Source organism: Andrena cerasifolii, chromosome 3 (genome assembly GCF_050908995.1).
Source record: "Andrena cerasifolii isolate SP2316 chromosome 3, iyAndCera1_principal, whole genome shotgun sequence".
Taxonomy (NCBI): domain Eukaryota; kingdom Metazoa; phylum Arthropoda; class Insecta; order Hymenoptera; family Andrenidae; genus Andrena; species Andrena cerasifolii.
The window spans coordinates 278,038-298,042 of record NC_135120.1 but is presented as its reverse complement, the minus strand read 5'-3'; the positions used below and the strand labels follow the sequence as shown (position 1 = coordinate 298,042).

General features: G+C 37.9%; 2 protein-coding genes across 2 annotated transcripts in view; one reads left to right on the top strand and one right to left on the bottom strand.

The window, feature by feature from the left end:
* Positions 1 to 20,005, top strand: part of Srp54k (signal recognition particle 54k) — a 140,735-nt gene that overhangs the window by 46,855 nt on the left and 73,875 nt on the right. Inside the window, exon 3 of the mRNA XM_076808596.1 lies at positions 16,143 to 16,372. Within this exon, the coding sequence (XP_076664711.1) occupies positions 16,143 to 16,372 (230 nt within the window). The remainder of the gene's footprint in view (positions 1 to 16,142; positions 16,373 to 20,005) is intronic.
* On the bottom strand, positions 1,336 to 3,957 carry LOC143366670 (uncharacterized). Its single transcript, XM_076807904.1, has 2 exons — positions 2,734 to 3,957; positions 1,336 to 1,441 (listed from the first exon to the last, which is right to left on the bottom strand). The coding sequence occupies exons 1-2, from the start codon at positions 3,474 to 3,476 to the stop codon at positions 1,414 to 1,416; spliced, it is 771 nt and encodes a 256-aa protein (XP_076664019.1). The 5' UTR covers positions 3,477 to 3,957; the 3' UTR covers positions 1,336 to 1,413.

Genomic DNA, 20,005 nt, shown 5'->3' with positions numbered 1-20,005 from the left:
ATGTACGGAATACGTTTGTCGTAAATCACGAAAGTTACTACTTTTGTTAATATACGAATAAGTCCTATCAATATAAGCAATTACTTTTGAAATACTCGGTTCAGAATTATATAACTCATTTGCAAAAGACGTAACATGATTCGTTATATATTCATCTCGAGTTATTGCTTGAAAACCAATATTCATCGGGACAAATCTTTGTAATAAAGACTGTCGAACTTTGGTAATAGCTAAACTTACCGACTGTCTAGAGGAATATCGAAAAATGACTTTAAGAAATTCGTCAGATAATCCTTGCCGTAACTTACATAAAAAAGTCAAAAGGTCTTTTTTACTAATGTTTCGGAAACCGTGTTCTTGAGGCACTCGATCGCAGTATGTATACAGATCCTGAAACTGTTCTTTTGTAATAGGTGCTACAGTCTTAAAATCATCATCTGTAAAACAGTTTTCATTGTCGTAGCAATTTTTACTGTTCGCTACATCTCGAAGTGCCTGTAGAAAAGCTTGCAACTGCTGCCCTTTTATTACAAATGGTCTATTTATGTAACGCAAGGCGGAAAGTAATGGTTGTAAAATATGACCATTGCTATCTAAATGTCGATTACAGCAATTAACATATTCAGGTGAGGCGTAGCGCGAGCCTACCGTAACTTTCCTTTTTGCCGTTTGATTAGCTGTATCTCAATAATTATCCATCACAGACGTTTTTGCCTATTACATTTTTTCTTCACCAGGTCATAAGCTACAACATATGTAAAAATGAACTAGATTAACCGGGATTAAATTTCCCATGTAATTAGTGCGGGGTTCTTTTTGTAAACAAATAAACAAATGAACCAAAATTTTTTCCTTTTACATTTTAGTAAACCATTGCGAATTATAACTTTTACACGGAAAAAGATCGTCCCCAACCCTCACGGTTAGAAATTATATGTAAAATAACGAAAATTTTAATTTATTTATAAATTGTTGGACGTACAAACATTTCTTTTGCAGCGCGTTATACGGCATCAAACACTGAACATTTTGTCCATTTACGGATTTCTTCTACTTCGCACCGTTACAAAGTTATACTCGAAAAACGAAAAATCGCTGAAAATTTGGGGGCTGATTTCACCCCCTCAGAGTGTTTTTCCGCAGAAAAAAAATCGTTTCTTACATACTCCGACATGCTCTACAATCGTACGGAGTTTCATTACAATCAGAATTTTCGGGTTCGATATGTTTCCTTGTTACTAATACATGCACCGCGTGCAGCAAACTCGGGAACAAATTTCCGAAAATAACTGGCGAGACCCATAAATTGGCGAACTTGTTTAACATTAGTAGGCTCAGGCGTTTCTACCAATGCCTTTATCTTTTTTGAACTCGGACGTATACCATCTGCCGACACCTCACGACCCAGATACTCTACATTGGTTTGGAAGAATTTACATTTCTTAACATTAATCGAGAAACCATCTACATCTAAAGCGTGCAGTACGCGACTCAGGGCCTCCAATCCCTCCTTGAAAGTTCGTGAAAGGATCAAAATATCATCTAGGTATACGACCGCTATACTAAAACGCAAATTTCCTAAGGCAGTATTAATTGCTCTTTGGAAAACCGCAGGAGCATTTGCTAAACCAAATGGCATTCGTAGGTACTCATAATGACCATCCGGTGTAACAAAAGCAGTTTTCTCAATTGAATCATATGCTATCGGAATTTGATGAAAACCCGACGCCATATCAAAGTTGGTAAAGTATTTTCCTTTGCCTGACCGATCTAATTGATTATCGGTTAAAGGCAAAGGGTACCTGTCTTTCACTGTTATTTTATTTACTTCCCGAAAGTCTACACACAATCTATCATCACCATTTGCTTTAGCAACTAGAAGAATTGGACTTGAGAACGGTGAAACGCTATCGCGTATAATACCATTTTCTAATAAATCGCAAATTATTACCCTGACTTTTTCCCTTTGCGAAAATGACAATCGATACGGTTGATACCTCACCACCTTGTTTACTTTTAGAACAATGCTCAACTCACCGGTATTCACAGGTCGAACTTTGTTACCTGACGTTAACATGTGGTCATAACGCCGTAATAACACCTCCAAGGGTTGACGAATCTCAGGTAGCAGCTCCTCAGCCAGGTTGCATTGCGGCTCCGCAGATAGCTTCGACGATCCCAAGGGAAAATACAACAGTCTTTTCTCCCCGTTCACTTTCTTGACACACAAGTTTTCGTAATCCAATATATCATCGCCAACAATTGCGTCATACGGCAAGTTGATGTCCGGTACCACCAAAAATTCTAATTCGGCCGCTGTATCCTTGGCTTGAATTAAAACTTTGGTATTACCCAGGGCACCTATGGGTCCACCACTAAGTCCTCGCACTATCGTGTTACAGGGTTCAATTTTACAACCTGCACGTTTTGCAATCCCTTCACGCACCATTGATTTATCGGCGCCTGAATCCAACAAAGATTGCACCAAAATGTCTTCAAACAATATGGGTGTCAAACCCACGTCATTGATATGACCCACATTCGCTCGTAGTTTCTTTCCGCCGGTGATCGACTTCCTGGCCTTTGGATCATCCCTCTGTACACGCTGTTTCGCCCAACATTGAGACTCTTTGTGGCCGTTTTTAAAACAAAAGCCACAGGTCAGCTGCTTGGAGGGTCTCGGAATGGGATGGCGATTACCGGACCCATCCGTCTTCCGTTTTTTTCGGGCACTCGAATTGTAAGTGTCCTACCTCATTGCACGTAAAGCACCGTTTACGGTCATTATCGTCTTTATGCTTTCTATCATCCTTACGGTTCCTATCGTCTTGCTTCCGCGAAGCATGGTGAGGCCTTTTATCACTGTCCTTATCCCTTTTCCCCAATTGAAATTGCGAGATTCCTGACTTTAGTGCCACAGTCATCTGGTAACTTGCATTTGTCAAAGATTGCCGCGCTGTTGGATCAACTACATGTCCAATCACAAGGCTAATCAGCTCCTTTGACTTAACTTCAATTCCTCTTTGCTCATAATATTTTAGTTTATGACGCAGGTATTCCGAAGAGGATCTTGCACCATCACTTGTATATGTCACAGCACGAACTAACAGCTCACAGAGTCTGGCTCCCGAAATGAATTCCGCACAAATATCTTCCCGGAATTTCTGCCACGTTCTTGGATGACCATGCCATGACGCGTACCATGTCTTAGCCGATCCCGTCAACGCATGGGTCTCTAAATTTAATCGCTGAGTAAGGGGTAATGTCTCTGTAGCCTTCTTCACAATATCACACCACTTCTCAGCATTATCTCCAATATCCACACCTCCAAATTCCGGTATCGCTTCCGCTACATGCGCGGGCGTTGTGGTAGAAGTACTCGGCACACGATTCATTGAACTTTCCATGATTTTCTTGAAAAGCGCTTCGAACGACGGTGCACTTGGTTCACTAACTGCACTACCTTGTTCTGCCATCTTCAGACGTTGATTCGCTAACACAGTAGACTTCTATGCTAGTATCCCACTTCTGATGTTAGAAATTACTTTCTAAGGGTAGCAACGAGGCTCGATCCAGGACAGTTCTGGGGTAAGGACTGAGCGGTCTCTCACAGTTCGCATACCAGAAAGCATAGCCTTCCCCACTCCGGTGCCAGATCCTCCAGGAACAGAGTCCCTATTCTTTGGCAATACGGCGTCAGGCCGTTTGCCATAACAAAACTCTCTCTCTCTACATTCAAACAAGCAATCCTTCGACACCCGATAGTTGGAAGACCCAAAGTGGTCGCCAGCCATCGCCCGTCGCCAGGACTGTTTAGTCTCATGCACCCCCATTCAGGAATACATGCAGCCTAAATTCCAGTCATAAACCATCGAAGGCAGGACAGCGTGGAGCCATCCGTCCTCGACCTTACCCTTAAAATCGGTGATGCTAACATGTAATATCGTTAATAATTATATTTCAAATTATATCAGGTTTGGTATCTTTCCATCTTTCCTTCCTACACTCCCTTAGCTCTCTGTCTTTCATTATTGCTACGTTCAGCGAGGCTCTGACGATAGACGCAGCTCTCGTGCCATATTCCTTCAAGACTTCTCGATACAAAGAGAGAAGTGATAACAGCGCGGTAGAGACAGAGAGAACAGATGATGTGGTAACCATGATATAAGGACATAAAGTGTGCTCGATCTGCAGCTCATTTTCGTCTTCTACTGCGCTTTCCCACTTTTCGCCATGTTAAAATATGGCCGCCTAGTTACATTATGGGGTTTATAATGTACTAACCTAACGTCGTGTAGCGTAAACTCTAGAGGCGCAAAGTTTGAACAAGATTACACAAATGTAATAGGAAAGAAAAGTAAAGGTAAAGTTAGAATAAGTCCCAAAGGGTTTGAAAACAGTTAGAGTATGTACTATGCGTAAAAAATTCGTCTACACAGAGTACCTGGCGATGTCACCCTTGTACAAGTTCTTTTTATCGACCGCAGTAGTTTCATAAAGGTCCGTTTGTTTACTGGGGACGTTTCGATCGATTCGGACCATATCAAAAATGAGACGGCAGCCTTATGAATCGTTATCGTCAAGTGTTGGCAAGAGAGGAGCATGGTCTAAGAGCATGAAAGAGTGAGGAAATGTCTCTCAGGCACGTCGTTCATTTGATGAAGGTTTCGGCCAATCGCGTAGCAAATTGTTGTCACGTGACAGCCAGACAGAGAGCACAGCTGTCAAGGTAAACGTAACCTAGCTAGTGTCAATCAATCATAATCTGCCAAGTGTCAAATAAGGTAAGTTGTCAACATTTTTTAAATGTCACGAGTTTTTACACCATATAGGACATTGAATTATTGTCTCAATTAACAAGGTATGTCGCCAAAATTTGTTAATGGACTGTTTATGTAGAGCTTATAGAAACGAAGGCGCCGCACAGAGTTGGAAGTTGTCCGGAAAAGGTGCGACAGAGAAGCATCTTCTTTCGCACAAGTTTCTGGAAATTTGTACCACGCATGTTTAAAATAATATATTGTAACAAATTGCATTTAAATTGACAGATATTTTTATACCAGCAAATTATTTTTAATTTAGAGTTTCTATGTAAAGCTTATAGAAATGAAGGGGACGCACAGGCTTGAATAGAAATGAAGAGGGTGCACAGGCTTGCACCTTCTTTCGCACAAGTTTCTGGAAGTTTGTCAAATATGGTAATTCGACAAAATTTGTCAGATTAGCATAGCATTAAAAATTAAGAAAATTATGGTTGATTGTTTGCAATGTAGAGCAAGTTACATTAGTGAACGAAGTACGCAGAAAACACATCTCCCTTGATTCTTTTCAATCTTTTGTGAAAGACATTTGTAATACTTTAAAATTCACAGTAGTTGCCACGCTATTCATTTATTTTATTAGTTTCCCATTAACAATATTTTAATTCACCAATAAACATACTAAATTATTTTTATTCCAACACCAATATATTGTGCGTTAAAAATATTGGATCTCTTCCTTCATTTTTGCTGTATTACCATTAGCATTTAAATTTCCTGCAACACGACTTTCTGCAATACGCTCTTACCTCCTTCGGACACATTTTGTAGTCTCTACACTTACTATAGCAAAGGGCTACTCTATTTTTATATAAGTTCTACGTTAAGTTGTAACTAAAATGTGGATTTTATATATTTACGGATAATCGAAGCAGAAGATGACGCAGTGTGATCTACGTCAGAGAATAAAATTTATTATGACACAGTAATATATTAATTAAACGATTTTATTCAGCTTCGATCCTGTTTGCTTCTTGTATGTGTTACGTGCCGCGGCCTTTTTAGTGTTCGAGCGGCGCGTTTTAAATAGCCAAATTCTGATTAGGGATATCCCACAGTCGTTAGACTATCAGAATTTCTTATCGTTACGTATAGAATGGCAAGGAGGCTCGCCGCACTGGTAACAGTCAATTATTTAAATTTTAAATGTCTAAGTACCTTATCAGATGGATAAGGGGTAGATTTTGGGATCGTTGGTGCTCTAGTCCCGTACGGGTCTTTTCAATGGAATCAGATAGGTAATTGATGAGTAGAATTTAATAGTAAATAAAGTTTTAATGATTAAATAATGAATGGATGTAAAACATTTAACAGAACTGAATATGAACAAATCAATCAATAATTTACAAAGAATAGACGTTTGTGAAATCGGTATAATTCCTGACTAGGGGAATCCCACAGTCGTTTGACTGTCAGAAATTATCGTTAGGTACGAATTAATTATAACGGTGTATTTTCGTGTACAAAAAGAGATAAGATGTGCAACTCACCAGACAGTCACAATAATCGAATTGACAATATGCTTTAAATTTGCTTTTTGAGTTTTGGAAAACTTTCTGGATCGCTGATAAACCTTGAAGCTTGTGTAGTTCTGAGTCGCTGATAAACCTGAATCAGAAAAGAGGATGAAACGCGAACACGCACACACTTGGTTATCGTTTTGAATAGTACTGAGTTGAATTATGAAATGAAACTGAATAATAATAATTTTAACTAGTAGATACAATAAAAATTTGGATTAAATCGTTAACAGAATAAATAGTTTCGAAGTTATTAGAATATTTGTTTCGCAAAGTCGAGTCTTTCACGCGGTTACACAGTAGACCGGAGAACTCTAGCTCTAAAACACTTGCGGACCCCAATGACACGCACCTCACGATTTACCGTCACAGAGTGTCGCAGCTTCACGCTCTCGGCAGCGACCACAGTGGGTCCGTACCGAAAATGCTTACGCTGCATTTTATCGCTCGGCCGCGTTACCATGGGCCCGTCTACTTAACGAGGCGGTGTGTGTGTGCGTTTTCACGTCCATCCATCAGACTCCCGATTCAAATATATGATCAATCTTTACGGAATATTCGTACTCACAGGAAAACATGACGTCTCACATACAATTTCGCACAGCTAAAGGTCCTCCCTTAATGTTCATGATTTCATATACACAATTTCTGACTAGGGGAATCCCACAGTCGGTTGACTATCAGAAATTGTGTTGGGTATTCAAATTTTAACAACAATTTTTAATTAATTACTAATTCACACATGCGACAAGATCGTGGGAAGGCGCGGTTCCCTGCACCGGATGTAGAGCATACAATTTCGTCAGTCTTCTAAGAAATGATCCAGTCTGCGCATTCCCGCTGTAGCCGTTACTGATTATGTTACAATGTTTAACGCGACGGTCAGAGGTGTGCTCAACGAGGGTTCTCCCACAATGCTGCAAAGCATTGTTGAAACGCAACCCTGCCGCTTACATAAAACGGATTCGGCACAGAAGGAGAATCACTGGGTCTTTCGTCAGCACCGCCTTATCTGTATCGCGGGACGGCAGTACGTTGAGACGACGACGTTCCAAGAAAAGGGGTTTTTGTTCTATCAAAAATATTATTAATTAATAGGCAGGAGTATGATCAACGAGGGATTTCCTATAACGCTAGGCGTTGTTGATGCATACCCTGACTTAAAAGAAAAATTTTACGTTCCGAACGTAACATATGTTTGGTTCATATCTGAAAACTGAAATTTAAACCACTTCTACCAATCCAAAGCTTTGCAGGCGTGCGTAGTTTGGATGACAATACGACATATTTAAAAAAAAAATTACCCAGAGGAGGTGAAAAAATTATCCAATCCTCAATTAAGGAAAAGTGTGGTGAGGCGGTGAAAGGGAGGATAGAATGCGAGTGTGGAGAGCGAAGGAGAGGTGTAGAAGGGATAGAGCTAAGGGGGAAAGGGCTAGGATTGAAGGTGACAAGGAAATAGGAGGCTAGGATAATGGAAGGTTTGGAGGTTAGGTGCTTGACTTGGGAGAAGTGTGGCGGGAAAGAGCAGAGCGAGATAGTGATCCTCTAGGGAGTGATCGGTATAACCGCAGCCATTTTGGAGCAAAACCGGAAATAACATAACCTAAACGTTTATCTATCTCTTTCTATCTGTCAGTATTTCTGTCTCTTTCTACCAGTATTTCTGTCTCTTTCTTTTTTTTACAGTTTCTTGCTCTCTCTACTTCTGGTTTAGACCCCAATTGCGTCGACCAATAGAAAACGCGGAACACATTTTCCGATGATTACCTAGAGGATCACTAGAGTGAGATCAAAGGGGAGACATCTGTCGGAGAGGAGAAGAGGTAAAGGTGTTGGCAGGAAGGCGGGAATTTTTGAACGGGGAAAAAGGAAGTAGGAGCATGAATAAAGGGAAGGTTGGAGGCATAAAGACGGGGAGGGGAGTGAGGGAGAAGGGCAAATGGGGGGCGATGATGGGAAAGGGGGTGAGAAGGGCAAGGGGAGCACGACAATAAAGGAAAGGTATAGAAATGATAGTGGTAGTAGCGTGGGGAGCAGTATGGGTAGCTTAGAGAGCTACTGCGGAAAAGAGAGAGAGAGAGGGAGGAGGAGGTGGTTGCGATGGAGGAGGAGAGAAGTGGAGGGTTTAAGAGAAGTGGGAAAACGGCAAGGTCGCCGGAAAAAGGGGGCAAAGAGGAGGGTGAGCAGAAAAGAATCCCATTTGAAAACATTGTCGTAAATTAATATCTTCACAAAATTAATGATATACAACAGGGTTGACTAATGGTGGCTCGCGGGCCACCGGAAGCTCGTCCGCCTTGCTGCCATGCTGCCCCCCCCCCCCATACCTACCGGACTCTGACGATCGCAGTCGAAAGGAGAAGGAAAGAAGGAGGAATCCACTGCGATCGTCAGAGTTTAGTAGGTAAGGAGGGGGCCATTCAGCGCAGCAGCAAGGCAGAGGAGCCTCCCCGGTGGCTCGCGGGCCACCAGTTAGTCAACCCTGATATACAAAAATGGCGCCAATTATAACAATGGCATTTGTACAAACAATCAGATTTAAATTGAATAAAAGATTCATCATTGGAAAAAACAAAGAAGATAATAATATTAAGCAGATATATTTTTATTGGTGTTGCTAAACTGAATAAACATGTATAAATTGCATTGTTATTTTTCTTTCTTTCTTGTCACAATGGTGTATTGTCTTGTTTTATTATTTATACCAAGACAATTAACATTTTTGTGGTTTCGCAGCGCCAAGTATTTTGAATAAAATTTTTATTGGTATTAAAATGTTTATTTCTATAAAAATATATCTGCTTAATATTATTATTTTTTTTTTGTTTCTTCCAATTATGAATCCTTTATTCTATTTAAATCCGATTGTTTGTACAAATAGCCGTTTTTATAATTGGCGCCATTTATGTATATCATTAGTTTTGTGAAGATATTTTCGACAATGTTTTTAAATGGAATTCTTTTTTATGGGATTTAATAAGAACGGTAAATTAATATTTACCGTTCTTTGCGCACGTGTACTAGGCGCTCTTTTTTGTACCTTTTTCTAAAAAAGGTAGTTTTGTGGGGATTTATAAACTACACGGATGTAGTTTCCGTTGTACTTATGTATTCTTTGATTGAAAACAATTTTTTTGAAATATGCTCGAAAAACTGTCCATCTTATTCGCGGATTTTCGAAACGTTTCTTGCAAAGCGCACCATTTTTACAAAAAAAAATTGTTTTAAAAATCAGTACGTACAACAGAAACTACACTCATATAGTGAAAAAAAAATGAAATTTGATTTCGGACCTGCTGTTCTATAGTGACACATTCGACAAGCTCGCGTGGCACAGTGGTCTGGGGATACCTACGTTTAGCGGTCAAAATTCTGATCTTTCTGAAACGTGGTGATTAAGGGTTTTTGAGGTCGCTGATAACGAATTTTGCACTAAAAATTCAAAATTCAAAATGGCGGATTCAATATGGCGCGCATTGTGGTTTGGAAAGCGGCATTTTATAGCCAAAATTAAAAATCATATCTGTACTAGAGAAAAAAAAGAATCAGTTCTAACATTATCTTTGATTTAAAAAAAAATATTAAAAAATATTATACATATAAAATATATACAATTATTACCTATAATACATTCAATTCTAATCCCACATTATCTAAATATTGCAATATAGGTAAATCTTCATGTTCCTCATTATCTTCATGATCATGATCATCAACATCATCGGAAACATTAACATCGACAGCTATTCCGGAATGTGATGTTGATGGTTGTGGTTCGACAACTGGACAACGTAATATTGATATAACTTCAGTGAGTAGCTGAAGTCTGCTCAATTTTTGTTTTTGCATTTTATTTGCGAGTGATATGCTAGATATAATTGGATCCGAAGTGTCCAGAGCTCTATGAAATATATCTAGGAGATTATTCTTCCTACTATGTTTTCGGGCACGAAATTGTCGGTCCTGTTTATAAAACTTATTTCGTGATTCTGCCGCATCCTCTTCTAAATACCCTGACGGCAAAATACATTTTTCGAGTATTTGCTTTCCATGTACCAAAATCACTTGGATTGTGGGCGGCATAGGCTACCATGGATACTTTTCTTTGTAGAAATGAGACCGTCTGATGTGATTGACACAGAAATGAAGCCGTCTGATGTGATTGACACAGAAATGAAACCGTCTGATGTGATTGACACAGAAATGAAACATACTTTCTGCCATTGTTATATAAAATTTTTGAAACACTTATAAAATAAACTTCACAACACGTTATGGCACACACACACACACTATATATATATATATATATATATATATATATATATATATATATATATACACATACTATTATATAACTGAACTATGTATAACTATAACATATAACTATGATATATAACTAAACTTTTACATTGAAGAATATATAAAATCAAAAAATCTGTCAATGCAAGAGGTGTTTCACAGTCCACATTCGACAGAAGACTAACGCAACGAGGCAGAAATACGCCTTGAGAGAACCAATGTGTTTATAAGACTTAATACTAACAGTAGATAAGGTTCGCGCAATGAAAACATCTGAGACAGTCCGCTTCTTCCAAATCGCTCCTGAAGCGGCTATGCAGCTATATGCGTCCGGGACGCCCAAATACTTCGAGCGTCATTTCTAAAAGTCTACATAAAATTGAAAATTGCAGGAGACTGCATTTGAAATTTACATGCTCTTGTTAACAATTGTGTAAGCTTTCATGTAAAAACAGTCCAACGTTAATCATGCTTAATCATTTTTTTATAAGCCTTCTCAAAATTTAAATTGTTATAAACATTGCACTATTTGTACATAAACTAAACAATGCCTATGACACCTATAAATAACTGAAATATACTTCCTTACCTATGTAACTGTATGATACAAAGATGTATTTTGATGTTCTATAATGAGTAATTAAAACAATTAGATTCACATAAAATTTCATGATTTTGTCTTCGTAATATTATATCTAATCAAAGAATCATCTGAAAAGGGAAATGTATGCGGATTTAGAAGCTCTGGAGAGTTGTCAATTCATACAAAAAAATGACATTGGAAAGTTGAAGTTAAGAAATTGAATTTTAGCCACCCTCCAGACCACTGTGCGTGGGAGGGATCTAGAAGATTAATTAATATATTCAAATTTATGGATGTTTTTTTATTTTTTTGTATAGTCTCTTAAGACAACGTACTAAAGATAGGTAATATTTTTTTTTTATGAAAACTGTAAATTATTTCTGAAAAAAATTCTTAAAAATGGATTAACTTTCCGGCCGTCACAGTGGTGTTCCTCCTTAAGGTGCGTTACAATGGGATCGGAAAGTTCTTCGGTTGTCGAGGAGCATAGTTCCGCAATACAACAAAAGTTGAAATTGTATGGGAAAAAAATATGGAATATGCTGTTTCATAATTATTTAAATATCCAGCTCAGATTTCTTGTGTAACAACGAATTTTAGAAAACCTTATCAATATTTTTGTTTATAACTTCTAATTGTTAAAACAATTGATAAAACTTTCATCATTTTTTTTTATTTTTTCCTTTTCCCCTTAGAGCGAATTTGGGCAGTAAAAAAATTGCGTTGGAATCAAGAGGAAATCTTCCCTTGTTAGTGTAAAATAGTCTTATTTCGTAAAAATGAAACTTGGGATTTAATGCACGTATGAACAACACAATACTAAATAAGTAAAGAATTATGTTATAGTCCTGAAAATGTAAAATATTTCATTAAAATTTTCAGAACGCCATTTTTTACGCTTAGCGCGCAGTTACTTCAATTTCAAAGCTTCGTAACCGATGCGCCCCATCTTCCCGACGCACAGTGGTCGGAAATCCCAATATCGAGGAAAAAATATGATAGCATCAATGTGAAACCTTCAATTTATACAAAACTTGGTATCCCGGGGTTTTTGAGGTCGCTGATTACAAATCTGAAGTCAAAATTACTAAAAACAAAATGCCTAATCCAAAGTGAAACAATAATCCGCGTTAACGGTGTTTTGAGAGGTATACGGAAAGGTAAGGAACTTAAAGTTGGGGACGATTCATAATAAAAATAAAACTAATAGTTTTGTGATTTGTAAAAAAATATATGGTAATTATTTAGAAGTTTTCCATCCTCACCGATTTCAATGATTTTTGGATATGTTATCAAGAACAAGATTCTGAACAACTTTTTCCTATACATGTTACCGCCGCACGATCTTCGTTTTCGAGATATTTGCGAAATACTTCTGTTGATTTATTCCGATGCAACGCATTCCACTTTCCAACTTGTCCCAGGTATTAGTATTGGTTGGGGCTAGATTAGTGCGGGTGCGCGTAAAGCATGATAGCGAACTGATGTAAGTTTAGAGATTTGAACCAGAAACTTGCGGATGTCCGTCAACACCCCGACTCATATCGGTTCGCTATCATGCTTTACGCGCCCGCGAGCAGGCGCGCGCCCCCCGCACTAATCTAGCCCCAACCAATATTAATACCCGGGACAAGTTGGAAAGTGAAATGCGTTGCGTCGGAATAAGTCAAAAGAAGTTTTTCGCAAATATCTCGGAAACGAAGGTCAGCTTCGTCAGTTGTTTTGTCCCATGCTGGCGCATACGCTGCCCCGGACGCGTACTGTAGGTAGGTATACGGCAGAATACATTATGTAGTAGCAGCAGTTTTTCGCGAATATCTCGGAAACGAACATATAAACCGACATCATATCCAAAAATCATTGAAATCGGTGAGGATGGATAACTTCTAAATAATTACCAAATATATTTCAAATTGATATAAAATATTTGGTGTAATTAGTTTTTTTTGTAGGTGCACATGTAGAAAACATATAAACGTGAACAATGTTTTTTTAATGGAGTCACATATGTTTTAATGCATTAATCAATTCTATTCGTCATTCTCCATTAAAAAGTATTAACCTACTGATGTCGGAAAACTATTAGTTTAGGAGATATTTGTATGTCAATATTAATGATTAAATTAAAATGTCTCCTAAACTAATAATTTTTCGACATAAGTAGGTTAATACTTTGCCATAGAAAATGATGAACTGAATCCAGTGATGTATTAAAAAATATGTGATTCCGTTTAACAAAACATCGGTGACCTTCATACATATGTCCTCTTTGCGGCCACATATAAAAAACTAATTACATTAAATTATGGCCTCTTGTGAATCATTCAGCTTTTATCTAAAACATTTTTTGATATTATGAAAAACGAAAGCAAGATACTCCAGATACTGATAAGAGTTATGGAAAAAATGCTCCCGACACCAAAGCCGCAGGTTTACGCAGCTGAAACCTGTTTGATTATGTACTCAAAGGTATAATGCACCACTACTTACAAGGGAAGATCCCGAACCCGGAAATTAAAAAAATTCAGAAACTTTGTGAATATGTTGGGAATTTCCTCCTGATTACAACCCAATTTTTGTTTGCTGCCCAAATTCACTCTAAGGGGGTATATTTGACCCCTGAAAATCCGGATATTTTCCGATTTTGTGTTATAACTCGTGAACTGCGAAATATTTTTTTACCAAACGGTAGATCTAATTAAAAGAAGTAACTTTTGTCTTGAAACTTGTTTTCTATCTCTTACAGTTTGTGAGTTATAACACAAAATCGGAAAATAACCGAATTTTCAGGGGTTAATTTCACCCCCTTTGAGTAAATTTGGGCAGCAAACAAAAATTGCGTTATAATCAGGAGGACATCCCCTACATATTCACAAAGTTTCAGAATTTTTTTAATTTTCAGGTTCGGGATCTTTCCTTGTTAGTATTAAGGGGTCATGCCTAGTTGGCAGACGAAAAAGACCGTTATTTTCGGGAATTTTTTGTGAAAAATGTGATATATGTTTCTTAGAACTATTTCCTTATTTTAGAAGTATATTTATTCAGCACCCCTCAGGAATTTTGTTATAGGAAAATATTACATAATGAAGGAATAACAATCACTGTCGCGGAAGCTGTTTTTGTAATGGCGCTGTGCGGTGAGCACAATTTCTCCGAACCGGATCAACTGAAATCAGAAAGTGAAGAGGATTCTGTTAATATATGAGTTTATCTGGTTCGTGAACGAAGGATTTTTCAAAAAAATGATTTCAGACAAAATGGCGGTTGTTTAACGCAAAATCATGATTTTTCAATGTTTAATTGTTCGTTTTTCGTGAATTAAAAGTAGAGTTTTCATCAAAAACAAAAATCCTTCGTTCACGAACTAGATAAACTCATATACCTACAGAATCTTCTTTACCTTTCGATTTCAGATAATCCGGCTAGGAGAACTTGTGCGCATCGCAAACAAAAAAATAGCTTCCGGAAGAGTATCTGTTATTTGTTAATTTTTTAATATTTTCCTATAACAAAATTACTGAGAGTTGCTGAATATATGTACTTTTGAAATAAGGAAATAGTTGTAAAAAATATACATTAGATTTTCCACAAAAAATTCCTAAACATCACGTTTCTTTTTCGCCTGCTAACTAGGCATGACCCCTTAAGTCTTACCGTGACGCTAGCTGTCGCGAAAAAGTTAGGTCTAATTAAACTTCGATTCTATCGTTAAAAATACCTCTTTGTTGAACTTATGCCCTACCATGGCCGTCTGTAGTACAGGCCGGAACATAGTGAATTTGGCAACGCTGTCATCAGTCCTATTTAAATTATTCTAAAGCCTTTCGCGCGTTATGTCACGGCCACGCCACGGCCAGCTCTGGTACCGGTCGGAACATAGTCACCGATGGACTGTTGGTTGTTCGAAATGCGGTGTTGCAACATCATAGTGTCCGGCCTGTACTACTGAAATCAACGAGGGTGTCATTGACTTAATTCATGTAATATATTTGTTCAGTATGCACATAATCAATTTACAAAATTGCGTTTTTCTTTTTAATTTGCAGATACTTTAAATTTTACTTCAAAGATAGTGCGTTCGAAACTCAAAATTGCAGGTGTTCTGTTCCTCAACTGTCATATTATAATTTCCATACAAATTAATGATATTTACATAAAATTTTTATTGGTTCTGATGCTTCAACTATCCTACTATGGAATTGTAGTGAAAAAATTTTGTGTACTTAACATTCAAGAAATTACTTTTTTCCTCTATTCAAACCATCAATGTTCAATCGATCTTCAATTTTGTACAAATTATTTTTCCATAAAATGGAAAAAATCGGGGGACACCGTGCAAAAATTTTAAAATCGAAAAGTGAGGTCCACCCTAATGGTACACTGGGCTCTTTTAAATATCGTTTGCGGGCTTTGATTCGCAGTAATGATTCAACACATCCCCGTTAGTTTATTAGCTTATTAGTTTTATTATTTGTTGTTTTATTGTTTTATTATTTTTGTACTGGCATTTCTTTTACACTGTTTATTTTTTTAACTTTATTAACTGTATTATAAACTAAAGACTCTTCGCCCGTTGAATAAATAATAATAACAATAATAATATTAACAATCATAATAATAATAATAATAATAATAATAATAATTAAATGAAATAAAAAAATTCCATTCAAACTTCTCTATTCGAAAGGGTAATTTCATAAGTACCAATCCCTTGATTGCGATTTTTAGTGGTGATCTAGATAAGTTGTTTTTATAAATAAGTGCGGGAACTACTATGCAGGCCCAAGTACTTACTGTACTTCCTGTTATTTTTACACTTCCCTTGCAGACTTTCATTGCATTTTATTATAAAATTTGTGTTAACAGTTGGTAGTTATAAAAATGGATTAATACAGTATTTTTTATATGTTCCAGTTGATTGATCCAGGAGTAAAAGCTTATCAGCCGATAAAAGGACGACCGAATATAATTATGTTTGTTGGTTTGCAAGGTTCCGGAAAAACTACTACATGTACAAAACTTGCCTACCATTATCTAAAAAAGAATTGGAAAGCCTGTTTGGTATGCGCCGATACTTTTCGTGCTGGTGCTTACGATCAAATAAAACAAAATGCAACGAAAGCTAGAATTCCGTTTTATGGAAGGTTTGTAAAGAATTTATATTCAAAGCTGTATAGCGAAATAATATAGTCGGGACTCGTTAACTGCGTACGACCTGGGTCTGGCAACGCACAGTTAGCGGGCGTATCTCTTCCAGAAATTGCTCATCTTGCATTGCTGCTGGACACAATATGATTATGAATGAGAGAAACAGAGTATTCTAATGTATGGGCAACATCTTCCTGACAGAAATGAGTCTGCACACAACCTAAATCGGACTAGTTTTGAGTTAGTAATACACTACCGTTACAGTTTTCGTCCAATTGAGACTGTGTTAGAACTAATATTTATTAGATAGATTTTGCTAATTTGTGAAAAAGCTTGTCATTGAGATAAAATAAAAGTAATAGACAATTCATTTCTCATTCTCAGGTGCGATAATTCAGCATCCACCCGCTATAAGGGTGAATTTCAGGTATCCTAGAGGATTATTCGTTTAAGGGAGTTTTAAGAAGTGTTGGGATAATTCGAACTCAACTAACGGACCCGTTTAGCACACAATTAATGAATCTCTACCACAGGGCTCTCCAAGGTCGCTCTTGCGGCAGCATGGGGTTCTCCCACTCTCGTCCGCGTTGTCAGGGACACCGCGCGACGCTAACCGCGAAGACGCTAGCCGGGCTAGCCCGTCATGGCAGCCTTCATAGCGTTGCGCGGTTTCCTTGACCACGGAAGGCACGCTGCGCCAGAGGAAGATTGGAAGGGGAAGCAGGCGCGTGAGGGGCCCCTACGCTGGAGAGCCCTGCTCTACTATATCTAGAGAAGTATGTTTCCCACTGCAGCAACCTCTCGCTAGGGGTGGCGGCTCGGGGTTAACGGCGTGTGCTTAATGAATCGCGTCAACGATTCAGAGCCGCCGATGGTGCGAATGAAAGATCCCGGTAACGAGCGAGAGAGGACGAAAGAGTCAACGCGTCGTTACCATTTGTTTCGCTTCGTCTTTCTTGTGCTTACGCTCTGTCTCTTCGAGCTCGACCCGCGTGCGGGCCTACTGCAATGTAGAATAAACGATACAGTTATTGACCAGGGAACAGAAGTTCATCACTTCAAATTTCTTCTGCCACAGTTTAATGAACCTGCGCGTTTCCGCATCAATGGTGCACTTTGATCAGGAAAGACAGACCTTCCTTTTGTTTCAACCAACAATCCATGATTTCAGTACAAGCGTTCTGCCGTGAGATCGTCGGAAAGGAAAACGCGTAATTTCAACTCGCAAGGAAGGTAAGGGCTTAGCGGGCATCTTTAGAGCGGCGACTTCTTTAATGACTGTATAATCATTGTTCAATTTTGTTTGCCGGGAATGCCATTGACTATAATAGGCGACAAGGGCCCAATGTTAACATTTGTCACACGTCCAGTCTTGTCGGACGTGATTATGTTGTGTTCTGAGGTGTTCAATAACTGGTTCGGTGAATACACACTAATACAGTTACTGACTACTCGTAATTTTCGTACTGAAAAACCGCGATACAAATGGTTTTCGATCTTTGGAGGTACGGGGCAATGTGCCCTGCTTTTATATGGTTTCGCGTATGCACCTCCGATGACTTCTGATTTTTCATTGGTCCGAAGGCCGGTACGATAATTCACAGATTAAAGGCACTTGACGAAAGAAAAAGAAAGAAAAGAAGAAAGCAAAAGAAGAAAAATAAAGACGCAAAGACATGCAAAGAGAAGAAGATGAAGAAGAAAAGAAAGAGAAGATGAGAGAGAAATCTAAGAAGATAAAAAAAAAAGGAATGAGAAGCCAATGAGACCGCGGCGAAGTGCACGGCATACGTCGCATAGTGGTAGGAAATCTCGGAAACCTGGCCAACATATGAAGGGGACCTTTGATTTGTACCAAAATGAGTATACTAAGTTTTCGAGATCGCTCATTACGAATCTTAAGTCAAAATTGAAAACAACAAAATAACGGCTGCATTTCTGATATACGTTCGCGTATATCAGAAAAGCATCAGATTTGGTCTAAACTTGGTATTCTGGAGTTTTTCAGGTTCCTCATTACGAATCTTAAATCAAAATTTGCAAAAAAGTATTTGTAATCATCAAAGAAAAAACTATCTTTCGAAAACTCCAGAATACCAAGCTTAGGCCGGTATTCATAGTCGCTACTTATTCTTAAGCAAATGCTTAAGGGGGGAGCCTGGTGTAACTAAATGAAAATCGAGGCATTTTTCGGGAATTTTTTTTAAAGAAAGTATTTGATAGATCTTTCTGAAACTTTCAGGATATTGTATTAACAGGTTAAGGTATATAACAAAAAAAAATTATTAAAAAAGAGCGGCAAATAACAAAGTTATGCCCAGCCCGTTGGCGACGCAATTATTGCACTGCGGGCAACGTAGCGTCTTTTGGTTTCGTCTGAAACCAAAAATCGAACAATTTTCTTTTAGTTTATGAGTGTACGCACAGAATGAAGAAATTTGAAACTTAAAAGATGCAAAATGAACAAATGGCGGCCTCTTGAATAAAAAGTTCACTGTTTCCAACGAAATTTTGCCTTAAATGTCTAAAAAAAAGTTATTTATTTAAACAATATCATTATACTAATAACTTAGTACTATGAAGAAAATGTTCACAAATATCCGTGCACAAGGCCAAGTCGATTGGTTGAATATTTTTTGAGTTACATTGCCCGCAAAGTATAAAACTGTCGTTTCGAGAAAAACGCATTTAAAGTTTTGTGGTAGCCTGGCGCTCCGTAGCAAAACCGGCTATATCCGCTTTAATTTTTCGAATTTCGTTTTGCTGCTTTGGGAGCATATTATCGTGATGTTTAACTATTGATTTATGCAAAAAAAAATCGATTTCTTCGACCCCCTACACTAGACTCCACCCCTTAAATGTGTAAAAAAAGTTATTTATTTAAACAATATCATTATACCAATAACTTAGCTCTGTGAAGAAAATGTTCACAAATATCCGTGCACAAGGCCAAGTCGATTGGTTGAATATTTTTGGAGTAATATTGCCCGGAAAGTGTGAAACTGTCGTTTCGAGAAAAACGCATTTAAAGTTTTGTGGTAGCCTGGCGCTCCGTAGCAAAACCGGCTATATCCGCTTTAATTTTTCGAATTTCGTTTTGCTGCTTTGGGAGCATATTATCGTGATGTTTAACTATTGATTTATGCAAAAAAAAATCGATTTCTTCGACCCCCTACACTAGACTCCACCCCTTAAATGTGTAAAAAAAGTTATTTATTTAAACAATATCATTATACCAATAACTTAGCTCTGTGAAGAAAATGTTCACAAATATCCGTGCACAAGGCCAAGTCGATTGGTTGAATATTTTTGGAGTAATATTGCCCGGAAAGTGTGAAACTGTCGTTTCGAGAAAAACGCATTTAAAGTTTTGTGGTAGCCTGGCGCTCCGTAGCAAAACCGGCTATATCCGCTTTAATTTTTCGAATTTCGTTTTGCTGCTTTGGGAGCATATTATCGTGATGTTTAACTATTGATTTATGCAAAAAAAAATCGATTTCTTCGACCCCCTACACTAGACTCCACCCCTTAAATGTGTAAAAAAAGTTATTTATTTAAACAATATCATTATACCAATAACTTAGCTCTGTGAAGAAAATGTTCACAAATATCCGTGCACAAGGCCAAGT

Excerpts from the sequence above, each read along its gene's own strand:
- LOC143366670 (XM_076807904.1), bottom strand. The coding sequence starts at position 3,476 with ATGGCAGAACAAGGTAGTGCAGTTAGTGAACCAAGTGCACCGTCGTTC. Across the intron at positions 1,442-2,733 it reads GTAGGACACTTACAATTCGA|AAATGTAAATTCTTCCAAAC; the intron begins GTGCCCGAAAAA and ends ATTAATGTTAAG.